The 23170-nt window shown below is 41.0% G+C and overlaps 1 protein-coding gene across 1 annotated transcript; it reads left to right on the forward strand.

The window, feature by feature from the left end:
- The first annotated feature begins 3986 nt into the window (after nt 1-3986).
- On the forward strand, nt 3987-22603 carry LOC134212483 (myotubularin-related protein 14-like). Its single transcript, XM_062690388.1, has 7 exons — nt 3987-4317; nt 14048-14531; nt 14594-15317; nt 15486-15782; nt 15844-15951; nt 21225-21653; nt 21729-22603. Exons 1-7 carry the CDS (start codon nt 4237-4239, stop codon nt 21883-21885), a joined length of 2280 nt encoding a protein of 759 aa, XP_062546372.1. The 5' UTR covers nt 3987-4236; the 3' UTR covers nt 21886-22603.
- Nucleotides 22604-23170: the final 567 nt, after the last annotated feature.

Consider the following 23170-nt stretch of genomic DNA (forward strand, 5'->3'; position numbering starts at 1 on the left):
AGCGTCGACAGAGATTGCTTCTGTCAGGGCCTTTGCAGTCCCATTGCTTGTGCCCCGGTTCCAGGCACTTGAAGCAAACTTCGGGTTGCTCGTATATGCGCACAGGGCATACCGACCATCCCATCTTGACGCTCCCTAACTTGACTACCTTGGAGGCGTCCGCTGCAGATAGCCGAACCAATGCTACCTGCGTCCCTGCCGGACCTTTCCGTAGCCGAACGGCTGCGGTGGGCGTCTCCACTTCACACTGTCGCCGCAGTGCCGTGACGAGCTCTTCGACTTCAGTGATCTCGTCCAGGTCTTTAACCCTTAGATTCACCTCCGTCGTGAGTGCCCTCACCTTGACCATCTCGCCTAGGACCTCCTCCGCCAACTTCTTGTAGGCGGCTCCCTTTTGCGAGACGCCCCGCTTCAGCTCGAGTATCATCTCGCCCATCCGGGTACGTCTTATTCGACGTACGTTGGCGCCGAGTTCACCGAGCTTGACGTCACTCCTCATCGCCTTCAAAACATCCGAGTACTTAGCCTCGTCCGCCGTGATGACTAGGGCATCGCCCCTGGAGCGATTGGCGCCTACCCTAGACTTCTTGCTACCCTCATTCGCCTGGGCCTTCTTTTCGGCCCTTGACGTCTTCGGTTTCCTCTTGTTCTTGACCAGGGTCCAGGAGGCGGCGGTTCCCTCTTATTCCCTGGTCTGGTGCGGCTGAGAACTTTCAGCCTGCCGTAACCCCTTACCACCGTCTTGCCTGAGTGGACGGACCTTTCCAGGTCCTTCCTCCCCGGTTTTGGAGGTACCTGACCGGGGTTCAGCTTCCCAGCCCCACTACCCTTGTTCGGGGTAGTAACCCTCCGCGTTTTGGAGCGGCCCCAGGAGCTCATCCCTGGAGACTGTCTCCCCCGTTTTTGTGTCTGCTCCGTTGGAGTAGTCACCCCCGACGTACCCGCAAATACTTGAGCCTCAGTCTGGGTAGACTTTGGCACCACCGTCTTAGCTGGCACACCTTCGGTCGACTCGACCTTGCCCGAGTCCGCGGATCCTTGGGCCTCAGTCTGGGTAGACCTCGACTCCACCGATTTCACGGGTTTACACTTGGCCGTCCCGACCGCCCTCTCCAGCTTGGCGTCCAGCATCGACTTTCGAAGTTTCTGCAAGCTCCTCTTGAGGTCCTTGCTGATATTATGCTTCGATGACGCAAATTCGATGATGGCGTCCAGCTGTTCCGTCGCCACCTCGAAGGCCGAAAGCCCATCGCGTTTGCGGTTCATCGCCTTCACAAGCCATGGGCCGTCAATAACCCCTTCCGGCGTTTTTATAGCCGAGAGGAAGGTTGAGTGACCCACGCTGGCGCTGCGCACTGAGCTGCCGACTATTGCCTCTGGCCTCCTAGGCGGAGACCTGAACAACCCACCTCTTGCGAAGGGGTTGTCGCCTACACTACTACCACTAATTGAAGAATTGACTTGGTTTTCCATTTTGGTCCCACGAGTTGCTCGGGAAAAGAGGTCCACCACGCCAGAGCCCAGCATAACGCGGTAAGGGACAATTATTGTGGAGGGTGCCCAGGTACCCCACAGGCTCCGTTAAAGGCCTAGCTTATTATTTCACCCCCCTGGCCATGCATCCCCTCGGCACGGGTCGCTTGACGCCTTGGGATTAGGGGTTAGGGACGATGGTCCCGGTCTAACTCGCAGTGGCCATGGGGAGGGGTCGTTTATTAGCAGTCGATATGAAATGTATAAGTTTCATGTTATGATTATCTTATGCAATGCTGCATTGTTTTCATTGCAAATAGACATATGTTTTATTGAGAAACCACAATGGCAAAAATGTATGTGTTTTGCCGAATACATTCATTATGAAGTTTTTTTTTCGTGTAGTTTTCTTGGCTGAGTGTATGTATCGTGAAGAGGAGATGCAGAACTTGTTATTAGATACCAAACAGAATTAATATGTTAAAAATTTCTACTCCTTATGACTGGAAGAGCAAAATTCTGCTACTAGGGGGTCCACTATTGGGCATTTTTATCACTCGCAAAATCTTAGATCTTTCAAAAAAAGATCTTAACACATATACAGGTCTTGTAACAGGCCATTGCCCGAGCCGTTATCACTTGAAGCTGCTAGGAAAACTTCAAGATGATGTATGTCGCTTCTGCGGTATACATGTGGAAGACTCGGAACATCTGTTATGCCATTGTCCGGCAATTTTTAGAAAAAGATTACAGTTCTTCAACAGGGGGCTGATAGAACCCTCGATAGAACCCTCTGAAGTTTGGAGAACAAGTCCCAATTTGGTAGTGCGATTCATCAGAACCATAATACCGTATTGGGAAGATGCTGGTAGTCAAGGTGATGCAATTGCTCTACATAGCAATGATGCGTCAACTTGACAAAGCTATATGAAATGGGGCATATATCACAATAGATCTAACAAATGGTCGCAGTGATTAAAATACCCAACAGGGGAAAAAAAAATGGGCATTTTACCCTATTAAGTTTTGATCATACTCCGATCGATTATTATTATACAGTAACAGTGATTGTAACCTCAATGATAAGCTTTTTTTTCTTTGCAAAAAGACCATTTTTGAATGGTAACGACACTAAACAGTGTATCATCCAAAAAATGTTGGGGTTGTATACAAGACACGACCGCTCGACGTAAACTACGTAAAACCAAATATAGTATTGCTTTTTGCATTGAAACTTTTCGTTTCGTCACTGAAGCCATTGACACTTGTCTTCAGCGACTACTTCCGCGATAGAGCATTTGCACATTTTATTCACTCATACATCTATATTGCTGTCAAAATGTGCATTTGTCAATTAAATTTTCAGCTAAAAGCTCTAATTTTTGACACCGATGCACTCACACAACCAATCGACATCAGTTGTCAAAAAATCAGGAGTATCAACTTGACCACTATCTCCTTGTCGCCGAGTCTGGCGCTGAGTGCTCGGCGCGGAAACCCAAAGGTGGGAATAAAATTTTGGGGCTTATGCGCAATACACTGAACCAATTTATTATTCCGCTCTATATACAGTGAACGTTCGCTAATTGGGGTTTTTCTAGTTGGGGCGCTTTTTAGTTGGGGGTTCGCTAATTGGGGCGAAACCCAATTAAAAAGCAGCTAAACGTCAGAATATTATGTCAAAAACGCGTTGACGTTTTGTTTCCGTGTTTGGCGGGATCGATATTTTCTGGCGCGTAAAATTTTTCTTTGTTCAATGCAAAAAGTAAACAACATTGACGCTTGTCAAAACGCCCCAATTAGCGAACGGCATTCGCTAGTTGGGGTGAGGTCGTGCCCCAATTAGCGAACGATCACTGTAGAAGAGAAGGAACCATCCCATCAACATCACTACCCAGCTTTAGCAGCATCTCCCACTCTGTGGGGGAGTATGGACCTGTCTAGCGGCTGGTCCACCCCATTCATACACCCCAGTTCAATAACTGATAATACCCTAAAAGTAGGCAATTACCAAGGATTGGAACGCACTGTATAGGGGATGCATGATGCATGAAAGAAATAAATTTTTCAATAGTTGAGCGTTGATAATTCAAAGTTTCAATACTACTGGCAAATTGGTGGAGAGTTTGCGAATCGATTGATATATAAATCTTTCAATTCCATTGAAAGATAAAGGACCTATTAATGTCACAAATCTTACATGATTTCGTGACGGTTTCCCATTTTCAAATTTTCATTTTACACCCTGTATCCGAGTCTTCCCCTTAGACGTAGTTTACGTCAAAATAGTAGGGGCTATCGTCAAAATTATCAAAATTAAGAACCCTTGTGTTTGAACAACTTCACACACGATCAAACAAAGCAGCAACCGAAGCATTTTATTGGGGGCGGAGTCAATGTTGGTCCAACGTGTTTGAGCGTGTGTACGCTATACATTTTTAGGACCTTGTCAGTTGTGAGGCGCGAGAGATCACGCCGCCATCAGAAAGAAGACAACTTTGTAGAGATTCTGTTTTGTTTTCCTTTGCCAGCTCGCGTAAGTGGATCGTTGCGTTGTGGTGGCAAGTTTTTTGTGCGTCGTCGAGAAAAGTCTCAAAGAAAGTGTTTTATTTCGCACTTTGCAAATCATCATTAGAAGATTAGAAGATATAAAACCATTGTTGTTCAAACTCGTGGGTCAAAATTTTTCCCGAAAGGCATTTTGTTTCGCGGTCGCGACGACGTCCGAAAAGTGTCCGTAAATGTGGCGCAGCAGCAGTGAAAATGTCCGAAATACTGCAGCAAGACATCCAGCAGCTGCTGGAATTTTTCTCCAAGAACATGTATCGTGCGAAGGACTGCGATGTAAGTATAACTGGACTTGATCGACAGAGCTCCCTAATTTTGGTGGTTTTGGTATTACTGATGTTAAAGAAAATTTTGATATTGGAGGGATGGTTTTGTTTGATGTTGACGACGATGTTGGCTTGCGGATAATTGCAACAGTAAAGTGTTGTGATAGCCCACCGCGAGCCCACTTGCAGTCATGTGCTGTAACGTGGTTGTATTGAAAAAAGAGCAAAAATGCAACCCTAACCTATTCACCTAGATTAGTTTGGGGAAGGTGATCTTTATTGTTTATCATTGTCATCACAAAAAAAATCTCCTCAGACTAGTAGAACACTCGTTTGAAGGTAAAGTTGGAGGTCACATAATAAGCAAGCATCGTATAGAACAAAACGCGTAGTGCGTCTTTTCTTTAGCAGAAGGTCGCATCAGTAACAACATCCCATATGCATTACTTCTTGAATAATAATCTTGCAGACAGGCCTCCGAAATGTTTGAGTCATTTCCTCTACTTGAGTGCAAGCGCACCAAATCAATCTATTCGAAGCTATGTATATAATGTAAGTGCGCAACTAATGTTTTTGATGCATTTGATTTGTGTTGTCATTTTCGGACTGTCGACAGGGCTGGTAGCGGATCTTTTATTTATTCGTTTATTTTTAAAAAAAATTTCTATTAAAAAAATGAGTATCACTTTTGCGTGAAGTTAAACGCTTTTTACAATGATATGGTAATATAGGTGATTGTATAAATCGTGGGTGGCTATACGATGCTCAACAGAGCAAACTAATGTATATTGTGGCAAACTGACACTTGGAATTACAGTAAAACCTCCATGAGTCGATATTGAAGGGACCATCGACTCAAGGAAATATCGAGATGTGGAATACACAAACCTTGTGATGCTGTTTGAAGGGACCATCTTAGTAACCCAGAAAATATTTTTTAATATGGAATAATTTGCTTCTATGAGTCGATATCGAGTCATAGAACATCGACTCATGGAGGTTTAACTGTAGTATCTATATCTTTAAAGAAGCAGTTGTATACATGGCCTAGTCCTTACAATCATGGAAGAAAGGAAAGGAATGTTAGTTCAACATCTACTTAGGAAAATATATTCATAAATTTATTTACGAACCATCCAAACTCACTCACTCATATATCTTCAGCACCCCTAGGGTGCATCGGGTAACCTAAAAGATCTTCATCCGCTTTAGCCTAGACATGGGCCCAGGTCAGATTCCTGTCGACTTTCTTTATTTCTTTTTTGAGACTACGCTGCCACAACCCCCTGGAATTGCTGCCTGCTGTGATGTCCTGTTGGATTCCAGTCTAACGCTTGATTGCGGATTTCTTCTCCACTCTTTCGTAATGTGTGGCCGATCCACCTCCATTTACGCTATCGAATTTCTGTTGATATCGGTTTCTGATGGTATCGTCGATGGAGCTCAGCATTCAAGATCCAGTTGTGAGACCACCAGGCTCGAATTATAATACATCGGTTGATGAATACTTGCAGTTTCTGCGTGATTTCGGCTGATACCCAAGTCTCACTGGGGTATAACCGTATAACAACACATATTTCACGTTAGAGTTGAACATTCGAAATCAGGGTGTCGACTACCTGGAAAAACCTGGAAAGTCAGGGAAAGTCAGGGAATTTCAATTTGGACCTGGAATGTCAGGGAAAGTCAGGGAATTTTGATTGAGGTCAGGGAAAAAATCACAAAACCCAATATTGAAAATTTAAATTTATAGTGATTTTTTTTAATTCGAGCAAAATGTTAAACTAAGGACACGCTGAATCCATTGAAAAAAAGTCCAATAAAGGTACCAAAACTTCGGAGCAAAATTAATCTAGCGTTTTAACTGGTCATTGTGGTACTCGGGATTCATCCTCAGTATTTGATTCCGTCCAGATACGATTGGACCAATATTGCAGCGCTCAATATGCGTCTATACGCTTCAAATTCCGTACACTGAATTTTCCTAGATTCGAACTGCTGACCTCTTGGGTGGAAGGCGCTTGCCATACCACAAAACCATCGGGACACACATCTTTATCTACTCGGCGGTTCGAACCGTGGACCTCTTGATCTGCAGGCCCTGACACTACCACATAGCCCACTCTAGATCTAGCAACAGTTTCAAAGGTTTTTGACACGTTATCTCTGGTTGAATTATGCGTTTCACACGATAAAGAAATAAACCCGAAAACGTGTCAAAAACCTTTGAAACTGTTGCATGTATTGTCATGTCCATTATATATCCTACAGTCATCAGACTGAATAGCCGATAAACAATACTCCGAGGAAGTTACAGTCGACAATGACTTTTACTATCAAGCTAAAAGCTTTTTCTTGGGACCGGTGACAGTCTCTAGACTAAAAGTCTATTCCGGGCCCATTCCATACATACCATGGCATTCGAGTTTGTTTCACTGACAAAGCAATAATACAGGTGTCAAAGCTACGTTTTTCAAATGGTCACTGTTGAAGCCTGATCCAAATATTTTTTTTTATAAAAAGTCCCCTTTAATATTTTAGATTATTTAGTTTGAGTGGTATTGGCCCGTATGAATAAAAAGTAGTAATCCACACTTTACTGCAAATTATGTAGTATTTACTACTTTTGTAGCAAAACGGTATGAATAAAAGCTCGTTTACTTTACTACAATTTTCGAACATACTACTTTTGTGGAACTTGTTTAACAGTTGGTATGAATAAAAGCAGTAAATACTACAAATTATTTGTAGTCTGCTCAGGAGCTTGCTACAAAGTTATTCCATCGCCTGGATTTAAATTTGCCTACATGGTAAAAGGTGTTTACGAATTGAAATAACCACCGCAAATTAAATTAACGATACGATTAGTGCTATTTATCAAAGTTTATACGATGGGGTCGGTTTTTACTAGTTTTTTTTACGCAGGTCGTTTTTACGCGACGAATTATTTTCGAAATTTTTGGACATACGCGGGTTTTTATACAGATTTTCTTGAAGTTTTTTTACGCGGTTGTCTAAAATGTTCCCCACGTGAAAACCGATTTAAGTGTATCGATTTTTGGAAGTGGACGTAAAATGTTCGACGAAACATTTGTTAATTGAATCGAATCACGAGGAGAAGTGGCGAACGGCAAATGCGATCTATACATCCGTGTAACACAAAACAGCAGATTCCAAAAACCACAGTCGAAATGATTTCAACTATAATCGATTATTTGCGTTTTTTACTTACCCTGACTATAATAAAAAAAAACCGCGTGAAAACCCACATAGATCCCAAATTTAAAATAGTTGCGTAAAAATTAATTACGTTAAAAAAACGCGTGAATGTAATACATATACCAGAGCAAGCGTCAGCGTGTCGGAAAATTGCCGAAAAAACTGACCGTTGGATTCAATTCCCGAACTCAAGCAATGCGATGAAAAATATCAAGATTCTTGGCCCCAGAATCAAAATTTCCATCATGCTAGGCTTTTTTACTTCATTTGAATTTGAACTTTCAATAAATATGGTACATATAGGGAACAACTACAACAACAAAACATAAACAAATCAAATTTTGACAGATGTATTTTGTAGTAAATACTACTTTTTTATTTTTGAAATTAGTTTTTACTACTATGTTCGAAAAAGTTTATTATTCATACCAAAGCAACTTTACTACATGTGGACCTTACTACAAAGTAGTAACTACATATTGTAGATTTTACTACTTTTTATTCATACGGGCCATTGTGTCGAGGTAGTTTTGATTTTTTGCAGTTTTCTCAGTAGCGTTCAAGTCATGTTCCCATTAAACAAAAGAAGTTCTGAAAGTTCGTTCAAATAGTGGTCATAAGACGAGTTTGTACAATTCTTTTTAATTCCACTGATTTATTGTACCTTTGACAGATACGTATTTCGACCGCAACAGTAAGGTCCTCTCCAGTGTCTCGTACTTGACTCGACTAAGTCGAGTCGACTAAGTATTTTTTTTCCACTGACTCGTACCTGACTCGAATAAGTTGGAAATTGGAAATAAATCCGATCTATTTCGATAAATTTAAATTGTTGATTAGTAGCCAACTCTAATATGTCATATTATACTTGTGACAGATATATGATGCGAAAATCACTGTACAGCATAAAATCATATATCTGTCACCCAGAATCACGTTGGTATTACCCAAGCAATGATGATTCTACGCTGATACGTACCCTGCTCTGCGCCCGTTGTATACAACGTTACAGGTACAGCGCAAAGCAAATTTGAATGCAAGCAATGCTAGTAACGCATACAATGGCGCCATCTGGTTGCGGTCACTACCCATCACTGACGTTAAAACATAATAAAAAAAATGAGTTTTTCTTGTTGGAATATGAAAACGACCAATGAACGTGTTCGTCTGCGATATATTAGTATATTCCATTTTAGTTCAAACTACTTATTTTACAAATTTATATGCCACATCATATCACTGAATTTACTAAATGATTTGTTCAGTAGGCATATACTTATAAAATATTGTAACTGTTTGTCCTGGTTATACTTGATGACCTTAAATAATTTTCTTTTGCTATTATCAACTTTTTTGAATTCTGAGTTTCAGACAAGTCTGGAACGCTGATCTTTTTTCTTAGTTTCTTGTAAATATTTCTTATAAAAAGGAAACGTCAACATATTTTCTATTTATATTTGAACTAATTATTTCCCAACAATTAAATGAATATTTCATCGTCTACAATAAGTAATACTTAACAGCACGGATATCTCCATCAATCCTTTTACTAATTTTAATATTACAGTCCTGGATTCACTGATTCAGCCTGCTTGATCCGAATTGCCCGGAGAATGTCCCGCATTACCACATGATAAATCAGTAAATTCTAGATGAGCTATGGAAATCGTAAGAAATTGGATTAAAAAAATGGACCACATCCGAAAAACCAGAAGGAAAAAGAAACCTCTGGCACTCTAGAGGGTCTACTGAACTTGAAGAATGGAGGTTTAAATAACTTTGAGAATCTTGGCCTTTTCCGTATATGTACTGAAAAATCAACGAATACTGAAATTATTTGTCAAACTCTGAATAACGCAGGAATCTAAGGAATCTGAAGTATTTGATTACCCGGGAGGGTTTAAAGGATGTGGGTTTAAAGAATTTGTATGATTCACAGAGTTAAACGTGTCTGAAGATATTCTGTAAAGTTAAGATCATGACAATGATCCAATCGAAGCTCTACCCAACAAACAATTTTAGCTGAATAAGCTAGTTTTTTAGCCGAAAAAGACTACTTTTGGCCATATAATCGATTTACCCACCTCCAATGTTTGTTGGGTAGAATCTAAGAAAATGGGATATCAGAAAATGTGAGTACCTATCCTTAAATTAGCAAAGATCTACAAAATTAGGAAAACGCTTTCAAAATCCGAAGAATGAAAAAAATCACAGTGATTGTTCAGACTGAACACTTACATTTTTTTTTAAATCACGATAATAAAGAATATAATAATAAATACTTACATATTTTGTAAGACAACGGATAATGCCAGAAAATTTTGCATATCGAAGAGTTTCCACGATTGGAGGGGGAACAGTTTTAATAGGGATTTTGTTTGGGCGTAAATAGGGATTTTACATTTTTTGTCAATATCAATAATTAAAAAAGCTGTACATATTGTAATATAATAATTTTGATAACGACAAATTTACTTTTTAGCAATTTTACAGATAGTAGTGTTTCTTTACATCAATCGAAAATTCACCAAGTGTGTTTTGAACAACAATAAAAATGTATAAAATAATCAGCAAAAGGCCGGATTTTAATAAAGTATGTAGGAGGAAGGTTTGGCAGGTTTTGTTCTATTATTGTCAGGGTGGTTTTTGTCGACCAAATTTTATGAAATTTGGCCACAATATTATTTGATATGCAAAGAATGTTTAGGCCAAATTTGAGCATTGTCAATCATAAAAAAACCCCTGCCAATAATAGAACAAAACCTGCCAAAGCCGTCATTCCCCCTATTTACATTTTAATAATATATTTACAGGTCATGTAAAAATGGAAAATAAATTTTTATTATTTTGTAAGAAAAATCTATATGTAACGCAAATAATACTATAGTAACACAGCGAATGGTAAAAAATATGTGTGTCATCCTGCTGCTGTACGCGTACAACATGGTACGTGTATCACTGTACAGAAATCATATGTCTGTCGATAGTATTAGACTACGTTCAGATTATGAGCTATATCACTTGATATAGCGAATCTTGACATGAGATGCCATATGCATTATTTACAGTGAAAACTAGATGTACAAACACTGATGCCAAGATGCTCTATATCAAGTGATATAGCTCATAATCTGAACGTACTATTACCTTTTGATGAAAATAGTTCAGAACCGATACACAAATAATCATCAAAAATGTTCAACCTACAACCAACAACTATATTTTTAGAAACTTGTTTAAAGAAAACGCCGAATACTATCTTTGTGGACCTTTGACAATACACCACAGCATCGGCATCATCTCCAAACAAGATTCTGTAGGTTTTAAAAACATTTCGTGAACTTCCATTTGATGATGGGCTTATAAAGTCATTGGCCGATCCTCATGTCCTTAGGTGGTCAAATTATTAGTCATGTAGAGAAAATGATAGTGGATATGGTATATGGTCATATGGTCTACTTCATGCACGTAGGTGGCGGTGGTCTTAATAAAATGTTTTCTCGAAACTCCATAACCATTCTTGGTCGCAAGCGGAGGAAAATGTTGTTGTGAATAATAATGTTTCAGTTTAACATTCGCTGCTTTTGATGTTTATTTTACAATTTTATCAGGAAATATTCTGGTTGATCTTTGAGATTTTTTTTCCAGAAATTACTTTAGTGAAAATGCTTTAGTATTTTTTGTGAAGATAATTATTCCCTTCATTGTTCCTTTCAAAATTTCATTGCGTGTTGGTGTTATACTTGTCTGACATATAGTTGATAGTAGTTGAACTTTTTATAAATAAAACAATGTTGGAATTCTAAGACTATCGATTCACTTTTGGTAAAAAACTAAAAATCGATAAAATATACTGAGGAGTAGGTTGTGCTCCCCTTAGCATATGAGCCTAGCTATGCCACTTCTTCACAAAAATGACTATTTTTTATATTTTTCCATGGGGCCATTGCCAAAGGCCACAATCGGCAAATATTAAACGAATTGAGAATATTCAGTCCAAAATATTTCAAGTATTGCATGATTAGAATATTTTTCTGGGCTTACTGTATGTGCTGCATGGATTTATGTGAGCTTGGAGGGATTGAATTCCTGATTATCTGGAAGATTGCAACGTCCGTGACTATTTATAGAAGTCCATTAACTCCACAGAGAATGAATAAAAATTCTTACTCCGTAAGTATTGTTTTTGAGCCAATGGAGGTTTCTCGATGTCCACGAAAATACCCAACCTGTAAGATTTTTTTTTAACGATTTAGAAGGATTTCTAGAATCTCCACGATGGTTTGGAAGAGTTTAAAAGTCGGGGCAATAAAAGTCGTGTCAGTAGTCTTGGAGGTCTATTGCGTTCCAGAGGGTCCATGAGAGTTCCCAATGGTGGATGAAGGCACCAGAATGTTTATAATCAATGTTTGGAAAGATGTGAATTATGAAAACCTTTCAGGAGTTCTGCGTATTTACTTGATTCTTTGTGAACGACCAGAATTACCTACGAAATTCTACATATCCTTAATGTTTTGCCTCTAGAAGTGATTAGGCTTCCAGTAACCCTAGAACATGGACAGAATTCAAACATGCAGAGATTTTTATACACATTTTTTATACCTGGAATTTTTCGAGAAATGGTCTGGAAAGTCAGGGAATTTCATTTTCAAATTTGAGTCGACACCCTGAAATTTAGTGTGTTGACTAATCTAATTGGATCTCAATTTTCGTAGACTCGCACCCACTATCGCACCCACTATGATCTTGTCGATTACGATGAGCAACAGTAGCGGAGATAGAATACATTCTTGTCTAACACCAGCAACTACCCGGGTCAGATAAAGCTCCGTTATGCAGGACTCTGCACGTAAAAGATTCGTACTGCGGTTCGATGCGGACGACGATTTTATCCTCCTCCTTTGAGTCTTAGAGCGCCCCACAGATTTTCGTGGTTCAGATGATCGAAAGCCTTGCCTGTTGAACTTTGAAAACAATGCACAGTAACATGATGGCTCGCCAATTGTCACACACAGTTAGATCCACTTTTTTGGGACCTCCACTAAGATGCCCTTCATCCCAGATATCGTGGAATAGTATACAACATTTGCGCAGATAGTTTGGGGTCAGCTTTGAGCATCTCTGCTGAAATGCGATCGACCCCGGAAGCCGTGTTGGATTTCATGCTTCAGTTGGCTGCTTCAATCTCCTGCAATGATGTAGCTTCGGAGTTGACGTGGGTAATGCGTCGCACCCTTGGCGGCTGATGACGAGATGTTGATGGTTGGTCGAGTGTCGAAACTTGAAGAAGGTATTTGAATTGAAGTGCTCGATCCAACGTTTCAGCTGATCAGTTGGGTTGGTGCAGACCTGGTAGCGGGTCACTTTTTAGTGACTTGGTCACTTTTTTCGGACTAGTCACTAAGGGGCCGTACACTTATTACGTAAGCAATTTTTCTGGGATTTTCGACCCCCCCTCACCCCATGTAAGATTTTTTCCATACAAAAGATTTTTTATTTATATGGCGCATAAGATATTGACAGACCCCCCCTCCCCCCATAAGTGCTTACGTAATATGTGTACGGCCCCTAAAAAGTCTCTTTTTTCGACCCCAAGTCACTAAAGTCACTTTTTCTCGGAAACTTTTGACTATGTTTCGTGAGCATCATCGTGGAATGAGATAAAATATTGAAAAATTTGAAACTTCGTTCGTCGAGAGATGCATGATCCGTCATGAAATGACGAATTTAGTAAAAAAATACCACTTAGTAATTTTTGGCCAGAACGCGGCTCGGAACTTCTTTGTGACCCCTGGGATTTGCTGTGAATCTCGGTGTTGTCATTAGATTTTCAACAGCGATTAATTGAAGGGGTTTTGTGTCACAGTTTATGATTGGGTACATATACCGATCGACTCAGTTCGACGAACCGAGGTGATGTCTGTATGTGTGTATTTGTACAAATTTTGTAGACACACTTTTCGCAACTAAGCACACACAGACATCACCTCAATTCATCAGGCTAAGTTGATTGGTAGATAATACTATGGGTCTCCGAGCCTTCTATTAACCCTTAAAGGCGCAAGGCGATTTTTTTAGAAATCGTCGGAAATATTTTTAACGTAAATAACCATTAAAATTATTAACGTATTTTCGGTTTGTTGTTTTAAAACAACATTGCGCATTTAAGGGTTAAAAGTTTGGACTTGGAGTGATCCTATTGCCTTTACGTATACTTTGTGTCAGTGTATCGACACAGTGTTGTAGCTGTCCTGGTAGTAAATCATCCCCAGGGCGTTGGACCACATTCACATTCATTCCACTTATAGATCACCTTGTAATAATGCACGAGAAAGACATCGCTATTCCCAGATACATTGAAGTTGGATTTTATTCTGTACCTACACGTCGAAAACTATCAAAGAGCAATTTAATGAGAAACATATTGTCCAAACTACGGTCGTCCATAAGGAGCCGAACGAAATTAGTTATCAGTCATGTCCTAAAAAGTCTTTCTAATGTATATTTTTTCAACTTCTCAGGCCGAAGAAATCATGAATCGATGCGGAATGTTGTTACGAATGGACTATAGCGTGGTCGATATTCACAATACTAACGGAGAACTATCGGCACATTATCCGGTCAAACTACTGATCCCCGAGCAGGAGGTGAAACGGGTCTATCCCTTTGGGCCAAATGTTCCCGGTGCGTATGGCGAATACAACACAGACAACAGCCGCAACCCGAGTGTCGCAAGTACTGGCGGTAGCTCGAATTCCAGAGCTTCGCCTCCAAACCGTGACCAGGTCATTATCGATGGAAAGTTGGATGGCCAACGGTTACGATATATGATAGTTAAGGCGAGATTCGCACGGTGCCGATCCCGTTTTCCATTGCCAGTAATTCTGTACAATGGGAAATATGTTTGTCGTTCAGCGACTTTGTCCGGCGGACCAGAGCTTTACGGTCGCTCGGGATATGAATACTTTGCTTATGCAGCGGAAGCCACCCCACCGGAACCAGAAGGTAAGTTCTACATAATTTAATATTTCAATCAAAATAGTATTCATTGCTTCTTTTTAAACCAGACGAAGCGTATGAAGCGCAAGAGGAATCCTCATCAGACGAATCAGAGTCCAAAGATTGGCCCTTATTCGGGCGACTACGCAGGAAAGACATTCGGTTATTGAAGGCTCTTAACGTAGGAACTATAATCGATTTTATGGTGGAAAACAAAAAAGTGAAGTTCTGGGTAAATGTTACCTCATCGGAGAAAGTGGACAAAGAGAATCGGTATAACTTTTTCAAAATACTTGCATTGCCTTATCCTGGTTGCGAGTTCTTCCGGGAGTATCGCGACAACGACTATCACGGTGAGGGGCTGATATTCGACTGGAACCAATCGTACGTGGATGCGGGAATACGGGTTCCGGAGGACTCCGTCACTACTCAGTTAAATATCGACTGGTCCAACTACAAACAGTGGGACCTGGTGAAGATAACTCAAAACTACCTCCGCTTGTGTCTCAAGTATCTGCAGGAGAACAGCACGGGGATTCTGGTTCACTGTATTAGCGGCTGGGATCGCACACCGCTGTTCGTTTCGCTGCTTAGAATTTCGCTCTGGGCGGATGGTGAAATTCATCAGTCGTTGGATGCGGCACAGATGCTCTACTTTACGATCGCTTACGATTGGTTTCTGTTCGGTCACAATCTGCCCGATCGGTTGAGCAAGGGCGAGGTCATATTCTACTTCTGTTTCTACATACTCAAATATATCACCGACGAAGAATACAGTGTCTTAACTCACAGGTGAGTTTGAATGATCAACTAATTGATTCATTCAGGTGTCCATGACCGGTCCTAGTGAACATTCTCTATATGGAGAGTGTTGCTTAGCTACACACTAATCTATGAAGATGCACACTAGTTATAACTACAATTACTATAACACTTTTCGTTTGCAAATTTGTGTTTTAGATACCGAAGCCAGCACAGCAGCGGCAGCAGTAGCATAGACGTGATTCGGACAGACAGCGACAGCATCCTCGATGGATTGTTGCTGGATGGGGAAAGTCGGGGTTCCAGTCTCTCATTGAACTCGGTTTCCAGTTTTACAAGTGGGAGAAGCTCTTCAATGCATGATACACAAACATGCATTGGATTGACCAGCGATGGGGCAAGCAATAGTATAGCAATAGCAAACCGTATGGGCTTAGGGAAGAACGGAGGTGCACAGGGTTGTAATGGAGATGATAGTGTTAACTCATTCAACGGGTAAGCCGATGGGGTTTTGTTGCTTTCGTTTATGTTGACCAAAATGTATTACTTGTTCCAGCAATAACGGATTCACAGCGCATAGTCATGATAGTAGTAGCAGTATTGGATGTATATCTCAAGATAGCTCTAACCACAACAACCAATGGTCACCACCGCCACCAAGAAGGTAAACCCATAATCATCATTTTTGTGATATTTTTTTTCACGTTCATGGCCTAATGCTACACGTTAAAAATCATCACTCCATATTCACGACAAAAATCAAGTGGTTGTCCGACATTTCGCGGTAAAACATTCCGCGGTAAACCATTTGGCGGTGTACCATTTCGCGGTCTGTATCATTTGGCGGTAATCTGTTTCGCGGTTTATACAATATGGCGGTATTCCGTTTCGCGGTGATCCGTTTTGCGGTATTCAAACTTACCTTATCTTCTTATTAACTTTTTTTTTGTATTTTTAAGAGTTTGCCATTCTTTTCTTCTTCTTCTTCATTGGCATTTCATCCCCCACTGGGACATTGCCGCCTCGCAGCTTAGTGCTCATTAAGCACTTCCACAGTTATTAACTGCGAGGTTTCTAAGCCAAGTTACCATTTCTGCATTCGTATATCATGAGGCTAACACGATGATACTTGTATGCCCAGGGAAGTCGAGACAATTTCCAATCCGAAAATTATCTAGACCGGCACCGGGAATCGAACCAAGCCACCCTCAGCATGGTCTTGCTTTGTAGTCGCGCATCTTACCGCACGGCTAAGGAGGGCCCCCATTCTTTTCTACCAACTCTTAATTTTCTCTTCTTTATATGGCCGTTTCTTTCATTGCGTTTCCCTTTCAAGTATTTTTCTCTTTTCTTTTACGCATTATTTTATGTTATTTCCAAAAGACATATACATTATTGTCAATATGATAATTAGATGTGTGAGCTTTGTCACCAAGATACACTATATCATATGATAAAGGTCGCTGTCTTAATACCTACAAAGGCTATGGTATTCTGGTAGAACTTAGAAGATGAAAAAACTGAAAATTATTCATAAGGCAAAATGTATCTTCCTTAAATGTTAGCCGGCATTAGGCGAAATATCATGTGCTGTCTTCTTCAAATGTTCGCATTTGCCCGGTATAAGACAAAATGTGTTGTTTCGTCTTCTTTAAATGTTCGCATTTGCCCGGTATAAGGCAAAATGTGATGTTTTGCCTTCTTTAAATGTTTGCATTTGCCCGGTATAAGGCGAAGTGTGTTGTTTCGCATTCTTTACATACCATCGTAGGGGGTGACAATGGGTCAAATGGGGTTGAGAATGGGTCACTATTTCAACCACTTAGAATGCTTTTAGATTGGATTGAGGGCAAGAAGACTAAAATATAAGAGACCTTTTTGGACGATTTTGCTCTTTGACCTCCAGACTGCCGGTGAAAGTGATGATCCATTCTCACCCCCAGACCCATTGTCACCCTCGTTGCGGTGCCGGTAGTCGTATTTGCAAATATGTTTTGCTTCAAAACATTGTTTTTGTTGGGATTTGAATTTATATAAGTCTAATGTAAACTGGCTGGGTTCGATTCCCGGTGCCGGTCAAGGCAATTTTCGGATTGGAAATTGTCTCGACTTCCCTGGGCATAAAAGTATCTATCATCGTGTCAGCCTCATGATATCTTCTTCTTCTTATTGGCATTACATCCCCACACTGGGACAGAGCCGCCTCGCAGCTTAGTGTTCATTGAGCACTTCCACAGTTATTAACTGCGAGGTTTCTAAGCAAGGTTACCATTTTTGCATTCGTATATCATGAGGCTAGCACGATGATACTTTTATGCCCAGGGAAGTCGAGACAATTTCCAATCCGAAAATTGCCTAGACCGGCACCGGGAATCGAACCCAGCCACCCTCAGCATGGTCTTGCTTTGTAGCCGCGCGTCTTACCGCAGCCTCATGATATACGAATGCAAAAATGGTAACTTGGCTTAGAAACCTCGCAGATAATAACTGTGGAAGTGCTGAATGAACACCAAGCTGCGAGGCGGCTCTGTCCCAGTGTGGGGATATAATGCCAATAAGAAGAAGAATGTAAACTCAATGATTATTCGCTTTACATAATAATTAGGTAGATTTTTAGGCTTTTCAAAGCTGAAGAACACATTATTGAACTACTTGTAACATTAGTAAAATTAAACCTGCAAATTGGTATTGACCGCGAAAAGTTTCACCGCGGAATAGTACTAACCGCGGAATGGTAAACCGCCAAATAATATAAACCGCGATATGATACTGAACGCGAAGTGGTAGACCGCGAACTGGTACACCGCGAAAAGGTTAACCGCGGAATGTTTTACCGCGAAATGTCGTACAATCAATCAAGTAAGGTAAAGTAGGGTAAGTGGGTAGAAAAAAAATTATGGTTCAAGTTTACCTACATGGATACCTGGTTGACTACAGCGTCGAAACACCTATGCCTGGTGTATTGTAAAGCTCCATAATTGTCTTCTTGAGCTTCTTATCAAACACCACTCCTAGATACCTACTTGCCTTCGTCTTCCCATTAAGTTGGTTGGCCATTGATTGTGATCGATCTGCGGAGGTAGTATCGAGCGACGCGCCTCCTGGTGAAAAATATGGACTGGGTTTTTCCAGCATTCAGCATTGATACGCCACTTCCGTTGGAATTCCTCGAGGTTGTTCATTGCCGCTTGATGGTGGGTGACAACGATTTGTGGATCTTCATCCGACGTCAGGAACGCAGTGACACCCGCAAAGAATGCATAATTATATCAGAAGTGAGAGCGTTGTAAAGAATCGGACTCAACACTGATCCTTGGAAGTTATTTGATTCAAGTGTTTTTGATCCCGTCCTGCCCGAGAGATTTGCTATTTCTCAACGTGCGGATGATTGACTTCACCTCTTTCGGTTTTACCAGAGCAGCATTAGGAACGAGAGGGCTTGGTGTACGAACTTGATCGGCTGCATCTTCCGCGGCGGCCGACGTTCCAGGATCGCTCAGCTCTTCATTGTTGTGGGCAGCAGCAAACGCCATTGCGAATGCTTCAGCTTTCTGTGATGGGCTCACTACGAAATTACCATTCACGTTTAGCGGGGACTGTGTTTCACCGTGTTCCGGAGGTTGCGGGTCAACTTCCCATTTTTTTGTTATCTAGGTTCTTGGATCGATGTTCTGTGCTTGTCGCTGTGATGGCATTGTTTAGATGGTTGACCACCGCACCAATCAATGGGTTCCGAACTTCCGACTCCGAATGAACTGCCTTCCAGGCAGGATTCTCAGCCGAATCAGCAGCTTCAACTCATCAGTGATGTCCTTCTTCTTTGAAAAGATTCTACGCGTAGGAACAGCAGCCTCCTTAGCTGCAGTTTGCAGTTTGAATATGATTTTGAAACATTCATTTTCCCAGCAACTGTTCTACATTTTTTTTTTTATACCAGTCTACTGTCAAAAATTTAAAACCTGATAGTACTATTTTGCGGCGAACCATTTCACGGTGAACCACGGTTTTGCGGCCAACACCCGAGCAAATGCGAGTATTCGAATAAGACAAAATAACTCATTTGGCCTTATACCGGGCAAATGCGAGCATGTAAAGAAGGAAAAACATCTCGTTTTGCTTTATAACGGGCAAATACGAACTGTTAAAGAAAGCAAAATAACACATTTTGCCTTATTACGGACTAACGCTTCTTCTTCTTCTTCTTGGCATTACATCCCCACACTGGGACAGAGCCGCCTCGCAGCTTAGTGTTCATTAGGCACTTCCATAGTTATTAACTGCGAGGTTTCTAAGCCAGGTTACCATTTTTGCATTCGTATATCATGAGGCTAGCACGATGGTACTTTTATGCCCAGGGAAGTCGAGACAATTTCCAATCCGAAAATTGCCTAGACTGGCACCGGGAATCGAACCCAGCCACCCTCAGCATGGTCTTGCTTTGTAGCCGCGCGTCTTGCCGCTACGGACTAACGCGTACACCGCAAAACGGCACAAAGCAAAATTGTGAATATATCCTGCTGAAGACGTACCGTTTTGGCTCATATCCCGAACATGACTCATATTCCGAACACTGGCGTTTTTGCACCCTAAAACTAAAAATTCCATCGGTTTTCAGTTCTGATGATCAAGATTACAAATAAATTCAAGATCCTATGGAAAGAATTTCACGAATAAAGCCCAAATAGTTATTTAAAACCGAGTGTTCGGATTATTTATTTATTTATTTCTTTTTCAATTCACTTTATCACCTTATCGTTTTAACTTCCTATAATTTACCCTTTTTTGAAACGTGGGCAGTTCTTTGTTTGATATTTTATACTTGATGGGCTACAGCTCCTCGATGAACCTACGCCGAATGGAGTATCCTTCTCCACTGGACTCAATCCTGGGCCAATCGTTTTCAGTCGCCCTGAACATTATTGAGCGCCCTGAGTTCTTCTTCAACTGCAAAAAGCCATCGTGTGCGCGGCCTTCCACGAAACCTGTGGCCTCTTCCGGGTTCGCTACTAAATATTATATTCGCTTGATGTTCTTCCGGCATACGAACAACGTGTCCAATCCACCGTAGTTTGCCGTGTTGTATAAGCTTAATAATATCCAGCCCTTAATTAATCCAGTTAATTTCGAAGGATTTTCGAACCGACTATTTTTTGAAAGCCATGATAACAAAGCTTTTATTATTTTTCCTGTAATTTTCCCTACTTTATTGCATGTGCAGTTCTTTTACTTTCAGCTGTTCATTTAAACCTTGACACAAGAAGCCTTAAATGTATTCAAGATTAGATTAACTTAAAATTTGGTATTGCATATGAATTATGCCAAACAGCAATTAATTTGGAATCATATGTATATTATGCCAAACCCCTTCGATTTTTAGACCAGCTAAGAGCTTCAGATGCAGTACTCCGTCGTACATTCAACTATACCGGTCCTGAGATCGATCCCTGTGGAACACAGTATGTGGTAACTCTGTCATACAATTATATGCGGTAAAAATTCAGGATCTTGCGCAATTGGTCTGGAAGCTCTAATCGGTGTAGAGAGACTTTTACGTCTAGCGGCATCAATGCGCAGTACCTGATACCACGTCTATTCATCAATTTTGGCTGTGTCGGTATTAGCTAGAGTAGCTTCGATCTCTGATCGTGAACCTAGGCTATTGTCAGCGACAAACTGATTATCTTCATCCTTATTTGTATCAATTCTCAACAAAGGATTGTCCCAGCTTGCAGTAGAATAGGAATGTTCATGTGCTGCGCATCTATCTACCTAGCTGATTTTTTATGATTAATTCGAAAGTAAATAAGTGTTTGTCTTTGGTGACTCGGTTCATTCCGTTTCGTTTCAACTTCATAACATGATCATTTTTCTAGGCCAGATAAGCATTCGGTCTTCTTTATAAAATGGCAACTAATCAAATTATTTTCACTAATGCAGAACTAGTCCCGTAACAGTGCCAAGTGAGAACAGGCTGAGACAACGTCAGGAGTCTTCGTCATCGCTTTCGGTGGGTAGCTGGCAGATGATCACCGGTACCGGAAGCCTCCGCAGTGCCGAATCGGTGAACGAAATGCATACCCATGTACAACGGAATCCCGGACACAACTGCCCCAATCATCCACATCATCAGCATCACTATCACCATCCCCATCAGCATCCGCAGCACTATCAGAGTTCTAACAATGGCCAATCCGGTAGCAGTCATTCGTCGCTGTTCCATCTATCAGGTGGCGGCAACATCCCTGGACCATCATCAAGCAACGCTTCGACACCAAATGCCAACCAACATCACCCCAGTCAGGTAACCAGCTGCTGTTCAACCATCAACGGAGAGTACTACCCTAATCAGCTGGACCTGTACGCCATGTGAGTCGTATGAACTAAAATATACAAAACAAAACGAGTTTCAATAACGTCTAACCCGATTTCAATTGTCCACAGTCGACGGGAACGCCTCACACAGCTTCGAACGCTGTTCTACAACTGTTACTACTCAACGATTGCATTCAAGTTCAACTCCGGTCCGGACTCAGCCCTTGGGAGTTTGCTGGGGAACTTTGCCGAAAAAGTCGGACTGGCGAGTCGACCTTCCGTCTAGAGAGAAATGCATTTTCAAAGGCCTATTTGGCAAGTCGAATCGAGAAAATTGCCACCTGTTGTAGATCTACTCGACCAAGTATGGGAGCCGAGCGAAACAATCGACTCTTGAAACATGCAAGCCCACGCCAACTACAGACAATGTAACTGGCGAGTCGTTTTGGTCGTCTCGGCCTGCGTAATAGACCTTGCATAATTTTAATGAATTTCGACCGCGAGCGAGCACGTGTCTTCCTTTACAACAGCATTACCTAGTGAAAATAATGAACAAAGTCTGCCTTAGCTTCCTCAGTGTAATTCGTTTAAATTTAGCTATATGAAACCGTGCGCGATATTGGGGAGTGTGACCGGTCCCCGTAAGGTAAATAATGATGTTAAATCATTTTTAGAAAAAGTTGTCGACACTGATACTAAAAACGATATGATAATACGAAACCGATAAAACACACCGAAGTGATGTTCATTTCTCAGATATTGAATGAAACTGTAATACTATACCTATCTATGAATATAGCGACGATTATTGGACGGATTCTAGACCGATCTAGAGTTATATTATTTTATGTGGAAATTTGATATGGAGTACCCCATTTGATATTACAGATATCCATTTGGTATAACAGTCGCCGGACACGGTTATTCCAACAATGTAGAGGCAAAATCATACGTCATACCGTATAAATATGACTTCAATATAACCATAACATATTCTGACCGTCTTTCTAACGTCTTCATTTAATTTATTCAATTATAAAAGGCCCTGCAGTAGTACGTGTGCGAGTATGGACAATTTACAATCGAAAAATTTCCCTGACCGGGCCGGGAGTAAAATTCAGCCACCTAGAGAGCACTGTCTTGCTTTGCAGCCTCGCATCTTTCCCCACGGCCAGAGAAGGCCTCTCAGTCTTATACCGAGCAAACGTGTCCATTGCAAGAAAGCAATATCTCCTCACTTTGCCTCATGTCGGCCAGATACGCTCATCATGCGCATTACCATGAAAGAAGACTTTAAACCACAATATAAATGAATTTAGACCGGAATTCAAAGCACTAGCACCATGTGAATAAGAAGAATTTCGGTGAAAAAGTACATTTTCCGAAATTTCTTTCGGAGAATTTATACAAAAGATCACGTTATTGAACTACAGAAAACATTAGTAAAATTGAAAACGTAATGGTTCAACGCGCAATAGTACTATCGCAAATTGTACAATCGAGGTAACTCGTAGCTCTCAACTATCTGTGTAACAAAGTAAGAAAAATCCGAATAAATCTAGTTTATATTC

The sequence above is a fragment of the Armigeres subalbatus genome, chromosome 2 (genome assembly GCF_024139115.2).
Source record: "Armigeres subalbatus isolate Guangzhou_Male chromosome 2, GZ_Asu_2, whole genome shotgun sequence".
Taxonomy (NCBI): Eukaryota; Metazoa; Arthropoda; class Insecta; order Diptera; family Culicidae; genus Armigeres; species Armigeres subalbatus.